This window comes from Pristiophorus japonicus, chromosome 2 (genome assembly GCF_044704955.1).
Source record: "Pristiophorus japonicus isolate sPriJap1 chromosome 2, sPriJap1.hap1, whole genome shotgun sequence".
NCBI lineage: Eukaryota > Metazoa > Chordata > Chondrichthyes > Pristiophoridae > Pristiophorus > Pristiophorus japonicus.
In genome coordinates this window covers 71,957,707-71,976,617 of record NC_091978.1, presented here as the reverse complement: position 1 = coordinate 71,976,617, position 18,911 = coordinate 71,957,707, and the positions used below count along the sequence as shown (strand labels likewise).

The 18,911-nt window shown below is 46.0% G+C and overlaps 1 protein-coding gene across 2 annotated transcripts in view; it reads left to right on the top strand.

Moving 5' to 3' along the window:
• amacr (alpha-methylacyl-CoA racemase) overlaps positions 1-16,509 on the top strand; it is a 112,803-nt gene extending 96,294 nt beyond the window's left edge. For both annotated transcript variants that reach the window (XM_070867909.1, XM_070867917.1), the window contains exon 6: positions 16,037-16,509. In XM_070867909.1, coding sequence (XP_070724010.1) covers positions 16,037-16,446 — 410 coding nt within the window. In that variant the 3' untranslated portion in view covers positions 16,447-16,509. The remainder of the gene's footprint in view (positions 1-16,036) is intronic.
• Positions 16,510-18,911: the final 2,402 nt, after the last annotated feature.

Genomic DNA, 18,911 nt, shown 5'->3' with positions numbered 1-18,911 from the left:
TGTTGTCGGGGCCTACAGCCTTTTCTGTATCCAGTGCGCCCAGCCATTTCTTGATATCACATGGAGTGAATCAAATTGTCTGAAAACAGGCTTGTGTGTTGGTAAGGAACTCAGAAGGAGGCCAATATGGATCAACCACTTGCCACTTCTGACTGTAGATGGTTGCAAATGCTTCAGCCTTGACTTTTGTCATCATTAAGGATGGGGATATTCATGGAGCTTCCTTCTTCTGTTAGTTGTTTGATTGTGTTGGTTCTCTCACCACCTGCTACAGGCCCAGTCTGGCAGACATAGAAACATAGAAAATAGGTGCAGGAGTAGGCCATTCGGCCTTTCGAGCCTGCACCGCCATTCAATGAGTTCATGGCTGAACATGCAACTTCAGTTCCCCATTCCTGCTTTCTCGCCATACCCCTTGATTCCCCCTAGCAGTAAGGAATACATCTAACTCCTTTTTGAATATATTTAGTGAATTGGCCTCAACAACTTTCTGTGGTAGAGAATTCCACAGGTTCACCACTCTCTGGGTGAACAAGTTTCTCCTCATCTCGGTCCTAAATGGCTTACCCCTCATCCTTAGACTGTGACCCCTGGTTCTGGACTTCCCCAACATTGGAAACATTCTTCCTGCATCTAACCTGTCTAAACCCGTCAGAATTTTAAATGTTTCTATGAGGTCCCCTCTCATTCTTCTGAACTCCAGTGAATACAAGCCCAGTTGATCCAGTCTTTCTTGATATGTCAGTCCCGCCATCCCGGGAATCAGTCTGGTGAATCTTCGCTGCACTCCCTCAATAGCAAGAATGTCCTTCCTCAAGTTAGGAGACCAAAACTGTACACTATACTCCAGGTGTGGCCTCACCAAGGCCCTGTACAACTGTAGCAACACCTCCCTGCCCCTGTACTCAAATCCCCTCGCTATGAAGGCCAACATGCCATTTGCTTTCTTAACCGCCTGCTGTACCTGCATGCCAACCTTCAATGACTGATGTACCATGACACCCAGGTCTCATTGCACCTCCCCTTTTCCTAATCTGTCACCATTCAGATAATAGTCTGTCTTTATGACCAAAGTGGATAACCTCACATTTATCCACATTATATTTCATCTGCCATGCATTTGCCCACTCACCTAACCTATCCAAGTCACTCTGCAGCCTCATAGCATCCTCCTCGCAGCTCACACTGCCACCCAACTTAATGTCACCCGCAAATTTGGAGATACTACATTTAATCCCCTTGTCTAAATCATTAATGTACAATGTAAACAGCTGGAGCCCCAGAACAGAACCTTGCGGTACCCTACTAGTCACTGCCTGCCATTCACCCCTAAGTACCCATTTACCCCTACTCTTTGCTTCCGGTCTGCCAACCAGTTCTCAATCCACATTGGCACACTACCCCCAATCTCATGTGCTTTAACTTTGCACATTAATCTCTTGTGTGGGACCTTGTCGAACGCCTTCTGAAAGTCCAAATATACCACATCAACTGGTTCTCCCTTATCCACTCTACTGGAAACATCCTCAAAAAATTCCAGAAGATTTGTCAAGCATGATTTCCCTTTCACAAATCCATGCTGACTTGGACCTATCATGTCACCTCTTTCCAAATGCGCTGCTATGACATCCTTAATAATTGATTCCATCATTTTACCCACTACCGATGTCAGGCTGACCGGTCTATAATTTCCTGTTTTCTCTCTCTCCTTTTTTAAAAAGTGGGGTTACATTGGCTACCCTCCACTCCATAGGAACTGATCCAGAGTCTATGGAATGTTGGAAAATGACTGTCAATGCATCCGCTATTTCCAAGGCCACCTCCTTAAGTACTCTGAGATTGCAGACCATCAGGCCCTGGGGATTTATCGGCCTTCAATCCTATCAATTTCCCCAACACGATTTCCCTTAGTTCCTCCTCCTTACGAGACCCTCTGACCCCTTTTTATATCCGGAAGGTTGTTTGTGTCCTCCTTAGTGAATACCGAACCAAAGTACTTGTTCAATTGGTCTGCCATTTCTTATTTCCCCGTTATGACTTCCCCTGATTCTGACTGCAGGGGACCTACGTTTGTCTTTACTAATCTTTTTCTCTTTACATATCTATCGAAGCTTTTGCAGTCCGTCTTAATGTTCCCTGCAAGCTTCCTCTCGTACTCTATTTTCCCTGCCCTCATCAAACCCTTTGTCCTCCTCTGCTGAGTTCTAAATTTCTCCCAGTCCCTGGGTTCACTGCTATTTCTGGCCAATTTGTATGCCACTTCCTTGGCTTTAATAGTATGCCTGATTTTCCCTTGAAAGCCACGGTTGAGCCACCTTCCGTTTTTTATTTTTACGCCAGATAGGGATGTACAATTGTTGTAGTTCATCCATGCGGTCTCTAAATGTCTGCCATTGCCCATCCACTGTCAACCCCTTAAGTATCATTTGCCAATCTATCCTAGCCAATTCACGCCTCATACCTTCAAAGTTGCCCTTCTTTAATTTCTGGACCATGGTCTCTGAATTAACTGTTTCATTCTCCATCCTAATGCAGAATTCCACCATATTATGGTCACTCTTCCCCAAGGGGCCTCGCACAACAAGATTGCTAATTAATCTTCTCTCATTACACAACACCCAGTCTAAGATGGCCTCCCCCCTAGTTGGTTCCTCGACATATTGGTCCAGAAAACCATCCCTTATGCACTTCAGGAAATCCTCCTCCACTTTATTGCTTCCAGTTTGGTAAGCCCAATCGATATGCATACTAAAGTCACCCATGATAACTGCTGCACCTTTTATTGCATGCACCCCTAATTTCCTGTTTGATGCCCTCCCCGACATCACTACTACTGTTTGGAGGTCTGTACACAACTCCCACAAATGTTTTTTGGCCTTTGGTGTTCTCCAGCTCTACCCATATAGATTCCACATGTAGGGCCCAAGTTTCGGGCCGCGCCTCAAACGGCGCAGCCCCGACCTGGACGCCCGTTTTTCGCGGCCACAAGTGCACCTAAAAAATACTTACAGATTCTCCGGCTCCCTGCAGGTCCTCTGGAGCTGGGCGCGGCGCAGCACGAGTTGTGGAGGGCGGAGCCTGGTCCCTGCGCTGAAAACAGTGCCGGGACCTCTGCACAGGCGCACTACAGTGGGCGCGCATGTGCAGTAGCTCCAGGCGCCCAAAACTGTGTGAGAGGGGCCCGAAACACGCCGCCCATAGCCCTGGCCAAATGGGCTCACTGGGGTGGCGTAGATCAGGCTGCACCTCCCACGTCCAGCTCCTGCTTCCTCCCTTCAGCTGGCTCTCTCAAACCCCCTCCCTCCCACTCCGGTCCCGACCCCCCCCCCCCCCCCCCCCAGGTCCTGACCCCCACTCTCTTTCTCCGACCCCCACTCTCTTTTTTCCCCTCCCCGCTTCCCTGACTCCCACTCCCCCGCCCCGGACTCGACTCGACCCGACTCCCACTCCGCTCCGCTCCCGGACCGACCCCCGGTCACCTACCATTCACTCCGGTGCTGGGTGCGGGCCCCACGTGAAGTCTTGGGCCCGGCCAGGCCGGGCCTGTTCAGCCTCCCTCTCCTCCCTCCCTTCTCCCTTCTCTCCCCCTCCCTTCCCCTTCTCTCCCCCTCCCTTCTCCTTCCCTCCCTTCTCTCCCCCTCCCTTCTCTTTCCCACCCCCCCTCCCTTCTCTTTCCCACTCCCCCCTCCCTTCTCTTTCCCACCCCCCCCCTCCCTTCTCTTTCCCACCCCCCCCCTCCCTTCTCTTTCCCACCCCCCCCCCCCTCCCTCCCTTCTCTTTCCCACCCCCCCCTCCCCATCGATGTCAGAAACACAGACACTGACATATAGTGAGAGAGAGAGACGCACACAGACAAACCGAGAGATAGAGACACACTGGGGCGCCCCCGTCCCAGCATGTTGTTGTAGGGCTCCCGGTGCTGCAGTCGGTAAGTAGAAAATGTTTTTATTTATTTATTTATTTATTTATTTAATTCAATTTTAAAAAATTTTTAAAATTTATTTATTGGTTGATCTACTAATGTATTTATCATTTATTATTGATGATGGCTCTTTATTTGTAAAACTGAAGTGTTTAATGTTTGTAAACTTCCCTTTTAAACCCTCCCCCAATTCCCTACGCCTGATTTGTAACCTGCCCCTGATTTTCTGTGTAGGCAAGGTTTTTCTGAGCGTACAAAAATCTACACTTACTCCATTCTAAGTTAGTTTGGAGTAAGTTTTCACTGCCGAAACTTTGAAAACAGGCGTAAGTGGCCGGACACGCCCCCTTTTGAAAAAAAAATCTGTTCCAAACTGAAACTGTTCTAACTGACTAGAATTGGAGCAAACTAAATGCCGAGAATTACAATTTCTTAGATACTCTATTCTAAACCAATTGCTCCAAAAAAACAGGAGCAACTCGGGCTGAAATTTGGCGCCATAGATTCCACATGTCCTTCAGGCCTCAGCCAGCTCGGTCAGTAGTGGTGCTACCGAGCCAGTCTTGGTGATGGACATTGATGTCTCAAAACCAGAGTACATTCTGTGCTCTTGGTACCCTCAGTGCTTCTTCCAAGTGGTGTTCAACATGGAGGAGTATTGATTCATCAGCTGAGGGAGGGCGATGGGTGGTAATCAACAGGAGGTTTCCTTGCCCATGCTTGACCTGAAGCCATGAGACTTCATGAGGTCCGAAGTCAATGTTGAGGACTCCCAGGGCCACTCCCTCCCGACTTTGTACCACCTCAGGTGGATCTGTCCTGCCGGTGGGGCAGGACATACCCAGGGATGATGATTGGGAAGTCTTGGGACATTGGTGGAAAGGTATGATTCTGAGAGTATGGCTATGTCAGGCTATCCCATTGACTAGTCTGTGGGACAGCTCTCCCAATTTTGGCACAAGTCCCCAGATTTTAGTGAGGAGGACTTTGCAGGGTCGACAAGGCTGGGTGTGTTATTGTCGTGTCCCAAGCCAGTGCTGAGGTCGATGCCGGGTGGTCCGTCCGGTTTTATTATTATTGTTTCTTGTAGCGGTTTGTTACAACTGAGCGATTTGCTAGGCCATTTCAGTGGGCAATTAAGAGTCAACCACATGGCTGTGGGTATGGAGTCACATATAGGCCAGACCAGGTGAGGACGGAAGATTTCCTTCCCGAAAAGACATGGCGTCGTCATAGGCAGTCCTCCAGAGTCGAGGCTGACTTGCTTCCACACTAAAATGAGTTCTAAGGTGACTGAGACCAATGCAGGATCTACAGTCTTTGTCACAGGTGGTTGGAGGGACGGGTGGATAGGGTACTTGATTTGTCGTACACTCCTTCCGCTTTTTGTGCTTGGCTTCCGCAGGCTACTGGCAAAGAGGTTCGAAGTGTTCAGTGCCTTCTCCAATGCTCCACCTCCACTTTGAGCGGTATTGGGCCAGGGATTCCCAAGATGTGGGGATGTTGCATTTTTTCAAGGAGGCTTTGTGGGTGTTTTTGAAATGTTTTCTCTGCCCTCCTGGGGCTCGCCTGCCGTGACATAGCTTGAAATCGAGTGCTTGTTTCGGGAGTCTGGCATCGGGAATGCGGACAATGTGGCCCACCCGCCGGAGCTGGTCGAGCATGGTCAATGCTGGGGATGTTGGCCTGAGAGAGGATGCTGACATTGGTGGTCATGTAGCAATTACGGCACATCAGATCACGCAAGAGTTTTCATCAGCCGCAAGGGCACTCCATCAATGTGTAGCTGTGTGTGTGCAGGATTCCTGGGCAGGTGCCATGATGGTTCTGTTTGCAGCTGTCCACCCTCCCAGATCTCTTCACACCTCTAAGCAGACATATCAGCTGGCTGCTCAGAGACAAGCGATACACACTTAAAATGTGGTTGTTGAACGCCGTTCGGAACCCAATCAATGAGATGCAGAAGAGATACAATGAAAGCCATATGAAAACTAGATGCGTCATTGAGCAAGCATTCGACATGCTGAAGATGCGTTTCAGATGCCTGGACAGATCTGGAGGTACCCTTCAATATGCATCATCCAGGGTCTCTAGAATGGCTGTGGTGTGCTGCACTCTGCACAACATTGCACAACAGTGAGCTTTGGACCTGCAGGAGGAACAAGGTGCAGAGCACAGAGCCTCTTTGGACGATTGAGAGGAGATGGAGAAGGAGGATGTGGAATGTGATGCGGCTAATGCACCAGCAGCTGGGCTCATTGCTATCTGGAATGCCTTCATTATTGCAAGGTTCACAGGTTCCACTAGTCCACTCATCTCACAACCACATGCAAAAGCCATTCCCACCCACCACCCCTCCCACCAATGACACACCAGTCCTGAATACAACCAAGCAGCCCTTTCAAAGACCCCATTGCTCAGCGTCAAATCCTGTCTTGACATTCATCACAAGTGCAAAGGCCACTTGTCAGGCAGCAACCAAAAATGGGCATGACTGGAAAGTGGTGAAAAGAAATAATATTTGTGTGGCTCAAAAATAAAATGGAAACTTGCCGATCTAACATTGTTTAACACGCACATTGCATATTCTTGTACAAGTACAAATCTTGACTGTTCCTCTTTCTACCACTTCTACATGGTGCAACCCCTATGGTTTCAGCAGAAGTAGAGTCAGGCTGCTTAAATCCCTGCTCTGACTACTGAGATGTTCTTGGCCAATGACCTCGGGGCTTTGGAGCCCGTGAGGGCCCGCCAAAGACTACTCCACCTGTACCTGCACAGGGGCAGGCTCAGCTATTGGGACATGAGGGTTGGGGGGGCAATGGCTGAGAAGTTACAGCGCTTTGAGCTGAGTCCCCATTTGCATGTCCCCTTTCATTATTATACCTCACATGGCCCACCTGCTTTTGCTTGATAGCAATGAGCTGGAGAAAACGTTCCTGCAGATCAGTGGGGCAGTGAATGGCCACGGCTAAGGTAAGGTGGCATTCATAGTGTGCAAGCCATTGGTGAAGGCCTTGCATGTACACGTTTGTCAGCCACGTTTAATGCTCCAGGCAGGTGGCTACCCTTTTCATGGATGAAAACATCATTGCAAAAGCCTGTGACATCATGCCACTCATGCTTGAGACTGCTTCCTCCAATCTCTGTGCCAGCATGCACAGTGGATGGAGCGCCTGCCAACATATCACTAATCTTTGCTTCTGCTTCAAAAGTATCCTGTTTGCCCACAGCCCCCAGGGTCTAGCTGAGCAGATCTTGGAGCGTCCTGCGCCCTCCGTCGCAGATTCTCCACTGCTGTCTGTCTCCACCACTTGCTGTTGCTCACTTGTGATGTGTGAGTATCTGAGCTGGTGCATGGGGTCTGCATGAGTCCGGTGATGGCACACTTTCAAAGGCAGTGAGCTCATCTGAGGAGTACTCGTAGTTGTGGGCGAACTGGACCACTTCCTGCTGGGCGTTTGAAGGTCCTGTGGGAGATAAGAGACATGAATGAGTACTGTGAAGGCAAGAATGCTTGAAGTTATCATTATGCATATGATAATCTTTCAATGGTTGTTGACATCAAGTCAGCATGATTAAGTGTTGTATGCCATGTGGCTGCATGATATTTAATTGTCACCAGGTAGCTGGCAGGCCCACATCTCCCCATCTTCGACGGCCAGGCACGCCAAGACTCCACTGATGTTCAGTACCCCCTCCTCTGCAGCTATCAGTTGCAAGATGGCTGGAATGCTTTTGGCATTGATTCCGCCAGTTCTCTATCACTCCTTTGTGTTCTGCGTTCTCTTCTTCTGTAACGAGGGGAAGAAGAGACCTATGAGTGAGAGTAATGGCAAGTGTTCATCCGATGGATGGGAAAGCATTTGTTGAAGGTGACTGAAGGAGAGATGTGACATTGCATAAGGATCAGGGTGAGTGCCAGTGGTAGATGGACAGATAGGGATGTGAGGAAGTGCATAGAAGGAGAGGGTTGGGTGTGCATGCAAGGTAAGTTGGTGTGAGGAGTGATGTGGTGGAGTAGAAACATAGAAAATAGGTGCAGGAGTAGGCCATTGAGCCCTTCGAGCCTGCACCGCCATTCAATAAGATCATGGCTGATCATTCCCTCAGTACCCCCTTCCTGCTTTCTCTCCATACCCCTCGATCCCCTGAGCCGTAAGGGCCATATCTAACTCCCTCTTGAACATATCCAATGAACTGGCATCAACAACTCTCTGTGGCAGGGAATTCCACAGGTTAACAGCTCTGAGTGAAGAGGTTTCTCCTCATCTCAGTCCTAAATGGCCTAACCCTTATCCTAAGACTGTGTCCCCTGGTTCTGGATTTCCCCAACATTGGGAACATTCTACCCGCATCTAACCTGTCCAGTCCCGTCAGAATCTTGTACGTTTCTATGAGATCCCCTCTCATCCTTCTAAACTCCAGTGAATAAAGGCCCAGTTGATCCAGTCTCTCCTCATATGACAGTCCAGCCATCCCTGGAACCAGTCTGGTGAATCTTCGCTGCACTCCCTCAACAGCAAGAACGTCCTTCCTCAGATTAGGAGAACAAAACTGAACACAATATTCCAGGTGAGGCCTCACTAAGGCCCTGTACAACTGCAGTAAGACCTCCCTGCTTCTATATTCAAATCCCCTCGCTATGAAGGCCAACATACCATTTGCCTTCTTCACCGCCTTCTGTACCTGCATGCCCACTTTCAGTGACTGATGAACCATGCCACCCAGGTCTCGTTGCACCTCCTTTTCCTAATCTGCCACCATTCAGATAATATTCTGCCTTCGTGTTTTTGCCGCCAAAATGGATAACCTCACAGTTATCCACATTATACTGCATCTGCCATGCATTTGCCCACTCACCTAACCTGTCCAAGTCACCCTGCAGCCTCTTAGCGTCCTCCTGAGCTCACACCGCCACCCAGTTTAGTGTCATCTGCAAACTTGGAGATATTACACTCAATTCCTTCATCTAAATCGTTAATGTATATTATAAAGAGCTGGGGTCCCAGCACTGAGCCCTGCGGCACTCCACTGGTCACTGCCTGCCATTCTGAAAAGGACCCTTTTATCCCGACTCTCTGCTTCCTGTCTGCCAACCAGTTCTCTATCCACTTCAGTACATTACCCCCAATACCTATGCGCTTTGATTTTGCACACCAATCTCTTTTGTGTGGGACCTTGTCAAAAGCCTTTTGAAAGTCCAAATACACCACATCCACTGCTTCTCCCTTGTCCACTCTGCTCGTTACATCCTGAAAAAATTCCAGAAGATTTGTCAAGCATGATTTCCCTTTCATAAATCCATGCTGACTTGGACCGATCCTGTCACTGCTTTCCAAATTCTGCTGCTATTTCATCTTTAATAATTGATTCCAACATTTTCCCCACAACTGATGTCAGGCTACCCGTTTTCTCTCCCTCCTTTTTTAAAAAGTGCCGTTACATTAGCTACCCTCCAGTCCATAGGAACTGATCCAGAGTCGATAGACTGTTGGAAAATGATCACCAATGCATCCACAGTAGGCTTGAGAAAGACAAGTGAGAGAGTCTGGGTGATGCGCACAGTAGGACGTAGGTGAATATGCCACTGTACTCGCCGTTCCTGTCCTGCTTGGGTCACTAAACCGCTTTCGGCATTGAATCCACAAGCGTGGCCCCAGGTTCCTGCTGCTAATCTCATGGACAGCCTCCAACCATGTCTTCTTTGTTTCGCCTGCAGGCTTCTTCCGAGAGCAGGAAAGAATATCTCCCTGCGGGCTCTTGCAGCCCCCAGCAGCACATCCAGGGAGTATCTACTAAAATGAGGTGCAGCCTTTCCATTCTACCAATTCCTTCGGTTGTGCTCCAAACTCCATGAAATTGCATATTTGGAGTGTCCCATTAAATACTGGAGTTGAAATCCCTTCATGCGGGTCGTCATCAAACCCTCGTATGCAAATTGGTCGGGTAACCCGGAAGTTAAATGCTGAGGTGGCCGGGTTTAAAAAGCCTCTGACAGACACGCTGCACTTAATTTTGGGTTTCCTGCACTTTGACAGAAAAAAATCAAAGACCAAATAATTATTTAAATGGATAAAATTGCAAAGTGCTGCAGTACAGCGGGACCTGGGGGGTCCTCGTGCATGAAACACAAAAGGTTAGTATGCAGATACAGCAAGTAATCAGGAAGGCCAATGGAATCTTAGCCTTTATTGCAAAGGGGATGGAGTATAAAAGCAGGGAAGTCTTGCTACAGTTATGCAGGGTATTGGTAAGGCCACACCTGGAATACTGCGTACAGTTTTGGTTTCCATATTCACAAAAGGATATACTTGCTTTGGAGACAGTTCAGAGAAGATTCACTAGGTTGATTCCGGAGATGAGGGGGTTGACTTATGATGAAAGGTTGAGGAGGTTGGGCCTCTACTCATTGGAATTCAGAAGAATGATAGGTGATCTTATGGAAAAGTGTAAGATTATGAGGGGGCTTGACAGGGTAGATGTAGAAAGGATGTTTCCACTGATGGGGGAGACCAGAACTAGGGGCATAGTCTTAGAATAAGGGGGCCCCCCATTTAAAACTGAGGTGAGGAGAAATTTCTTGAGGGTTGTACATCTGTGGAATTCGCTGCCTCAGAGAGCTGTGGAAGCCGGGACATTGAATACATTTAAGACAGATATAGACAGTTTTTTAACTGATAAGGGATTAAGGGGTTATGGGGAGCGGGCAGGAAAATGGCCTGGAGTCCATGATCGGATCAGCCATGATCATATTAAATGGCGGAGCAGGCTCAAGGGGCCGTAAGGCCTACTCCTGCTCCTGCTCCTATTTCTTATGTTCTTATACTGGACCCCCGCTCCCAGCGCGTCGCGAAGTTAGAATCCAGCCCTTTGTTTTTGATCTTGGTTCTGAGAAAATATTTAGTGATTAAATCATCAGCAGGTGCATTGCAGAGTTCATACGACTAACCTGTACTTATTACTGAAAGATTGATAGATTTTGGATTTTATAGAACCATTTTACTCTTGGGAGCTGACCAAGCTGGTTTTGAATGAATTTGGAAGAAAACATTATTAACAATGCAGTTAGTATTGTTGCTATTTTCATGAAATTTGCCCTACAGTAATGTGCTTGGCTGAAAATCATCTCAGCAGATAACCACATGATCTCGCAACTGACACCAGTTCTTGCAGCACTGACGTTATTCTCAGACAGTCCTGTGTATTTTTATAGAAATGGAATGTGTCTGACTTCATTAGCAGGGAAGGTCTCAATAGTTAGTTGGGATTAGTTAGATGGTGAAGTCTTCCACTGTTGAACAGTAATTCCAGGTTTGAATCTGTAGTGACAAATCTAATCCATGTTGGACTATTAGGCTACAGTTATATTATAGTCAGTGTGAAGCCAAAGCAGTGCAAGATTACTGGAGATGTTTTTTAATTCATGAATGGGCTGTGGATGTCGCTGACAAGACCAGCATTTATTGTCCATCCCCAAGTGTTGAGCGTCTTGAGTGTTGTTGGAGCTGTACCCATCCAGGCAAGTGGAGATTATTCCATCACGCTCTGGACTTGTGACTTGCAGGTGGTGGAAAGGCTTTGGGGAGTCAGGAAGTGAGTCACTTGCCACAGAATACCCAGCCTCTGACCTGCTCTTGTAGACACAGTATTTATATCCAGTTACGTTTGTGGTTAATTTTAGCCCCCAGGATGTTGATGGGGGATTCATAAGAAACATAAAAACATAAGAAGCAGGAGTAGGCAATTTGGCCCCTCGAGCCTGCTCCACCATTCAAAAAGATCATGGCTGATCTGATCCTGGCCTTAACTCCACTTCCTCGCCTGCTCCCCATAACAATTGACTCCCTTATCGTTCAAAAATCTGTCTATCTTCACCTTTAAATATATTCAAAGACCCAGCCTCCACAGCTCTCTCGGGTAGAGAATTCCAAAGAGTCACGACCCTTTGAGAAGAAATTCCTCCTTATTTCTGTTTTAAATGGGCAATCCCTTATTTTCAAACTATGCCCCCAGTTCTAGATTTCCCCTTGACTGCCCTTGCATCTCAGGAATCAATCTCGTGAATCTTCTTTGAACTGCTAATGCAAGTACACCTCTCCTTAAATAAGGAGACAAAACTGTACACTGTACTCCAGGTGTGGTCTTACCATTGCCCTATACAGTTAGAGCAGGACTTCCCTACTTTAATACTCCATCTCCCTTGCAATAAAGGCCACATTTTATTTGCCTTTCTGATTACTTGCTGTACCTGCATGGTAACTTTTTGCCTTTCATGTGCAAAACCCCCAGATCCCCCTCTACTGCAGCATTTTGTAATCGCTCCCCATTTAAAAAATAAATTGCATTTTTATTTTTCCTACCAAAGCGGATAACCTCATATTTTCCCACATTATAGTCCATCTGCCAATTTTTTGCCCACTCACTGAGCCTATTTATATCTCTTTGTAGATTCTTTGCGTCCTTCTCACAACTTGCTTTCCCACCTATCTTTGTATCATCAGCAAATTTGGCTATGTTACACTCGGTCCCTTCAGCCAAGTCATTAATATAAATTGTAAATAGTTGAGGCCCCAGCATTGATCCCTGTGGCACCCCACTAGTTACAGTTTGCCAAATTGAAAATTACCCATTTATCCCGACTCTCTGTTTTCTGTTCGTTAGCCAATCCTCTATCCACGCTAATATATTATCCTCCACCCCGTGTGCTCTTATCTTGTGCAGTAACCTTTTAATGTGGCACCTTATTGAATGCTTTCTGGAAATCCAAATATATAACATTTACTGGTTCTCCTTTTATCTACTTTGCTCGTTACATTCTCAAAAGAACTCCAGCAAATTTATTAAACGTGATTTCCCTTTCATAAAACCATGCTGACTCTGCTTAACTGCATTATGATTTTCTAAATGTCCTGATACTACTTCCTTAATGCTGGACTCCAGCATTTTCCCAGTGATAGATGATAGGCTAACTGGTCTATAGATTCCTGCTGTCTGTCTCCCTCCTTTCTTAAATAGGGGTGTTATATTTGCGGTTTTCCAGTTCGCTCGGACTTATCCAGAATCCAGGGAATTTTGGTAGATTACAACCAATGCATCTACTATCTCTGCAGCCACGTCTTTTAAGACCCTAGGATGCAGGCCATCGGGTCCAGGGGACTTGTCCACCTTTAGTTCCATTAGTTTACCTAGTACTTTATTCAACAATGGTAATGCCATGGGGAGATGGTTGGACAAACTCTTGTTGGAGATGGTCATTGCCTGGCATTTGTGTGGCGTGAATATTACTTGCCACTTACCAGCTCAAGCCTGGATTTGGTCTAGGTCTTGCTGCATGTGGGCATGGACCGCTTCATTATCTGTGGAATTGCGAATAGAACTGAACACTCTGCAATCATCAGCAAATATCCCCACTTCTGACATGATGATGGGAAGGATGAAGCAGCTGAAGATGGTTAGGCCTAGGAATTCCTACCCTGAGGAACTCCTGCAGCAGTGACCTGGGGCTGAAATGATTGGCCTCCAACAACTGCAATCGTCTACCTTTGTGCTGGGTATGACTCCAGCCAGTGGAGAGTTTTTCCCCTGATTTCCAATGACTTCAATTTTACTGGGGCCCCTTGAGTCCACACTCTGGTAAATGCTGCCTTGATGCCAAGGACAGTCATTCTCAACTCACCTCTGGAATTCAGCTCTTTTGTCCATGTTAGGACCAAGGCTGCAATGAAGTCTGAAGCTGAATGGTCCTGGCAGAATCCAAACTGAGCATTGGTGAGCAGCTGAAGATGGTTAGGCCTAGGAATTGCTGCCCTGAGGAACTCCTGCAGCAGTGACCTGGGGCTGAAATGATTGGCCTCCAATAACCGCAATCATCTACCTTGATAGCACTGTCGTCGACACTTTCCATCACTTTGCTAATGATTGAGAGTAGACTGATGGGACAGTAATTGGCTGGATTGAATTTGTCCTGCTTTTTGTGGCAGGACGTACCTGGGCAATTGGTCAAATACTGTCTTGATGTCAAAGGCAGTCACTTTCACCTCACCTCTGGAATTCAGCTCTTTTGTCCATGTTTGATCTAAGGCTGTAATGCGGTCTGGAGCTGAGTAGTCCTGGCAGACTAACCTGCCACAATACCAAAATAATCTTCCTTCTCATCTAAACTTTATTTTTGGAATAAGCCAGAAAAGCACTCGCTGGTGCCGTCCAGTGCTGGTCCTGCTGGAGTTGGTGGAACCAGCAGCAGGGCATCTAACTTGCATAGGCTGACGGTGCCCTCCTGCCACTTGATTCACAGACACTGATGCCTTGCTGTCTACTGGGGGGTGGTTGCCACGGTACCTCCCCCCACCCCACACACCCAATTCGCATCTATCCATCAGCCCTGTGTAAGATTTTTAAAGAATTCTGGCTTTTCTTTGCAGGCCTAGGCTGCTTTCCATGACCTGGATCTTTCCATGGAAACTAATCTAAAGGCCTGATGAAGCAGGAACACCTGAAATAGGGAGTCAGTGCCCCATCTATGCCTCTGCGGTTGCCCCCTTGGTATCATTTGCCTTGTATGGGGCAGCTGGAGATTGTTCCCCTTACAAAGTTGACCAGAAAACCCTGGAAATAACAGAGATCTGGAGCACCCAGGTTCCTGTCACTTCTGAGATTCCGGAAGAATTACAAGACGACTCCAGCAGAAGCCCAACAGATTTTTGAGTTAGAGATCCTAAACTCAGGCTTTGAAACTTTTATTTGTATAATCCGTATTTTCTTTTAGGGAATAGACTTTATGGTCTTTTGAGCCAAACTCCTTTTGAAATGTTAATATTGTATTAATTAGAAATGTATATAAAATGATTATCTTCCTGATTGCAGTAAGGTTGTAAGATATGTTTGTAGGTTGTAGTTATCATTGAAAAATATGTTTCTTGTTAAGTTGATTCATTTCTTAGGATGAGAGTTAAGAATAACAACAGCTTGTATTTATTTAGTACCATTAAGACAGGAACACAGCCAAAAGCACTTTACAGGATTATAATCAAGCAAAAATTGACACCAAGCCAAAGAATAAGATATAAGATTAGTTAAGGAGATCGATTTAAAGGAGGATCTTAAAGGATGAAAGATAGGTGGAAAGGGTGATGTTTTCAGGGAATTCCCTCCCTAAATCACACATGAAAATTTAGGCCCATATCGTCTTAAAAAGTTTTCTAAGCTGACAACCACTCATGTTTTTATAGTTTTTTTTTTGGTCAATAAGGTAGCTCACATATGGGAAATCTGCCACCATGCTTAAGAATATCCAAACCAAATTACTAAGAAATCCATGTGAGTAGAATTTCAATCTGCACGACTTGGAGTGTGTAGTTTCTGTCTGTAGAAACTCATCTTATTTACCCAAGCTCAGGTAAATCTAAGTTAGATCGGTAAGAGCCAAAGCTTAAGGACCCCAAGTATATGTGCTACTGAACTTTCCACTGCTTGTTCATCTGTGATTTAGGGAGGGAATTCCCTGAAAACATCGCCCTTTCCACCTATCTTTCATCCTTTAAGATCCTCCTTTAAATCGATTTCCTTAACTAAGCCCTCCCTATATCTCATTCTTTGGCTTGGTGTCAATTTTTGCTTGATTATACTCCTGTAAAGTGCTTTTGGCTGTGTTCCTGTCTTAATGGTACTAAATAAATGCAAGCTGTTGTTATTAACCCTCATCCCAAGAAATGAATCAACTTAACAAGGATCACCCTTCTCATCTTAGCTTACTGGGTAGCACTCTCGCCTCAGTCATAATGTTGTGGATTCAAGCCTCACATAATCTTGGGTGACACTTCAGTGCACTACTGAGGGAGTCTCAACAATGCAGCACTCCCTCGGTACTGCACTGAAGTGTCAGCCAAGGTTTTTGAAAATTACCTGAGTCCCCTAAATGCCTGCTCCGATCCCATGGCATTAGGCAAAAATGAGCAGGGAATCCTCCCGGTATTAATGACTTTTTTTAAAAAAACCTTCAAAGGTGGCTCATTCTGAATTCAATGCTTGAATTGTTTTTATTTTCTAATCTAGATTGGACGGTTTCTCCTTGTGCAATTGATCCTGTGACTAGCTTTCTGTATGTCATTGTAGGTCTCTGCTTGGATTCCACCAAACTTCCCCCTCAGATGAGCCAGTCTGACTGGCCAGAGTTGAAAAGAATTTTTACAGAAGCATTTGCTGCCAGGAGCCAAGAACAGTGGACTAAGATCTTCAATGGCACTGATGCTTGCGTCATTCCTGTTTTGTCTTTCCAAGAAGCTTTCAATCATCCACACAATCGAGAAAGAGGATCTTTTATTACTGATCTGGAAGGACAAGTCAGTCCTCGGCCTTCTCCTCTTCTGTCCCGGACCCCAGCCACTATCAGTCTGGAAAGAGACCCGGAAATAGGAGAACATACACAACTTGTGTTAACTGAAAATGGTTTCACTAAAGAGCAGATAAATAAGCTGGAGTCTGCTGGGGTTATTGAATGCAATAGATTAAAATCTCATCTGTAACAGAAATTTATATCTCTTACTGCAACATATGGCAATAAAATTTAGTGCCTTAGTGCAATGAAATGATTTGCCACTGTTTGTTTTTTTTAAATGTTCATTACCAAGTTAAACAATTGAACCAAATGTTATCGAACATAAGCATCTACACAAACCAAATAACCCTATCGTATGCTTTCAAAAAATACCACATTGGGAAATGTGAAATTAAATAAACAGGATATTAATATGCAAAAATTAATGTGTCTGCCTAGGATTTTGTCCGTTTTGCCACGGTTTTTAGGCGCGAAGCAGCCTCCAATATTGCGAGCAGGAAGCACATGCTCATTATGAGCCAGTAGTGCGCCGCCCACTATATTTGCAAATAAGGGCCGAAGAACTGTTTGAAGGCCCCCACTGCTGGCACAGGTGCATTCAGGAAAAAAAACAGATCTACTTACAGCCCGGGACTGCCTGTTAGGCTGCAACCAACGTGGTAAGATTTTAAAATATACTGACCTGGATGTAGACTGCTGCTCCCTCCAGACTCGGTCGCTCGCCCTCCCTTACTGAAATAAGATTCAAGGCCCAATATTGGGAGCGCTTCAAGCGTCATCATTCAGGTGTAGGAATTGATCCCTGTGCTCCCTGCGCGCGCACCAAAGGCCTCAATTTTTAGGCCATTACGTTAGACAATTGCGGCAAATATTACCTATCACGTTCAAGGCTTCAAAATCTCCAATATATTGCCGATATTTAGCTGCAAAATAACACTTTGAATTAGCTAAGACTTAAAAACATAGAAAATAGGTGCATGAGTAGGCCATTCGGCCCTTCGAGCCTGCACCACCATTCAATAAGATCATGGCTGATCATTCCCTCAGTATCCCTTTTCTGCTTTCTCTCCATACCACTTGAACCCTTTAGCTGCAAGGGCCATATCTAACTCCCTCTTCAATATATCCAATGAACTGGCATCAACAACTCTCTGCGGTAGGGAATTCCACAGGTTAACAACTCTTGAGTGAAGAAGTTTCTCCTCATCTCAGTCCTAAATGGCTTACCCCTTATCCTTAGACTGTGAACTCTGGTTCTGGACTTGCCCATCATCGGGAACATTCTTCCTGCATCTAACCTGTCCAGTCCCGTCAGAATCTTGTAAGTTTCTATGAGATCCCCTCTCATCCTCCTAAACTCCACTGTATAAAGGCCCAGTTGATAGAGAGTCTCCTCATATGTCAGTCCCGCCATCTCGGGAATTAGTCTGGTGAACCTTCGGTGCACTCACTCAATAGCAAGAATGTCCTTCCTCAGATTAGGAGACCAAAACTGAACACAATATTCCAGGTGAGGTCTCACCAAGGCCCTGTACAACTGCAGTAAGACCTCTCTGCTCCTATACTCAAATCCCCTTGCGAGAAAGGCCAACATACCATTTGCCGCCTTCACCGCCTGCAGTACCTGCATGCTAACTTTCAATGACTGATGAACCATGACACCCAGGTCTAATTGCACCTCCCCTTTTCCTAATTTGCCGCCACTCAGATAATATTCTGCCTTTGTGTTTTTGTCCCCAAAGTGGATAACCTCACATTTATCCACATTATACTGCATCTGCCATGCATTTGCCCACTCACCAAACCTGTCCAAGTCACCCTGCAGCCTCTTAGCGTCCTCTTCACAGCTCACACCGCCAGCCAGCTTAGTGTCATCTGCAAACTTGGAGATATTACACTCAATTCCTTCATCTAAATCATTAATGTATATTGTAAATTGCTGGGGTCCCAGCACTGAGCCCTGTGGTACTCCACTAGTCACTGCCTGCAATTCTGAAATTCCCCTACACTCTGCTTCCTGTCTGCCAACCAGTTCTCCACATCAGTATATTACCCCCAATACCATGTGCTTTGAATTTGCACACTAATCTCTTGTGTGGGACCTTGTCAAAAGCCTTTTGAAAGTCTAAATACACCACATCCACTGGTTCTCCCTTGTCCACTCTACTGGTTACATCCTCAAAAAATTCCAGAAGATTTGTCAAGCATGATTTCCCTTTCATAAATCCATGCTGACTTGGACCGATCCTGTCACTGCTTTGCAAATGCGCTGCTATTTCATCTTTAATGATTGATTCCAACATTTTCCCCTCTACTGATGTCAGGCTAACCGGTCTATAATTACCCATTTTCTCTCTTCCCCAGTGTTACATTAGCTACCCTCCAGTCCATAGGAACTGATCCAGATTCGATAGACTGTTGGAAAATGATCACCAATGCATCCACTATTTCTAGAGCCACTTCCTTAAGTACTCTGGATTGCAGACTATCAGGCCCTGGGGATTTATCGGCCTTCAATCCCATCAATTTCCCCAACACAATTTCCTGCTTTATAAGGATATCTTTCAGTTCCTCCTCCTCACTAGACCCTTGATCCCCTAGTATTTCCAGAAGGTTATTTGTGTCTTCCTTCATGAGAACAGAACCAAAGTA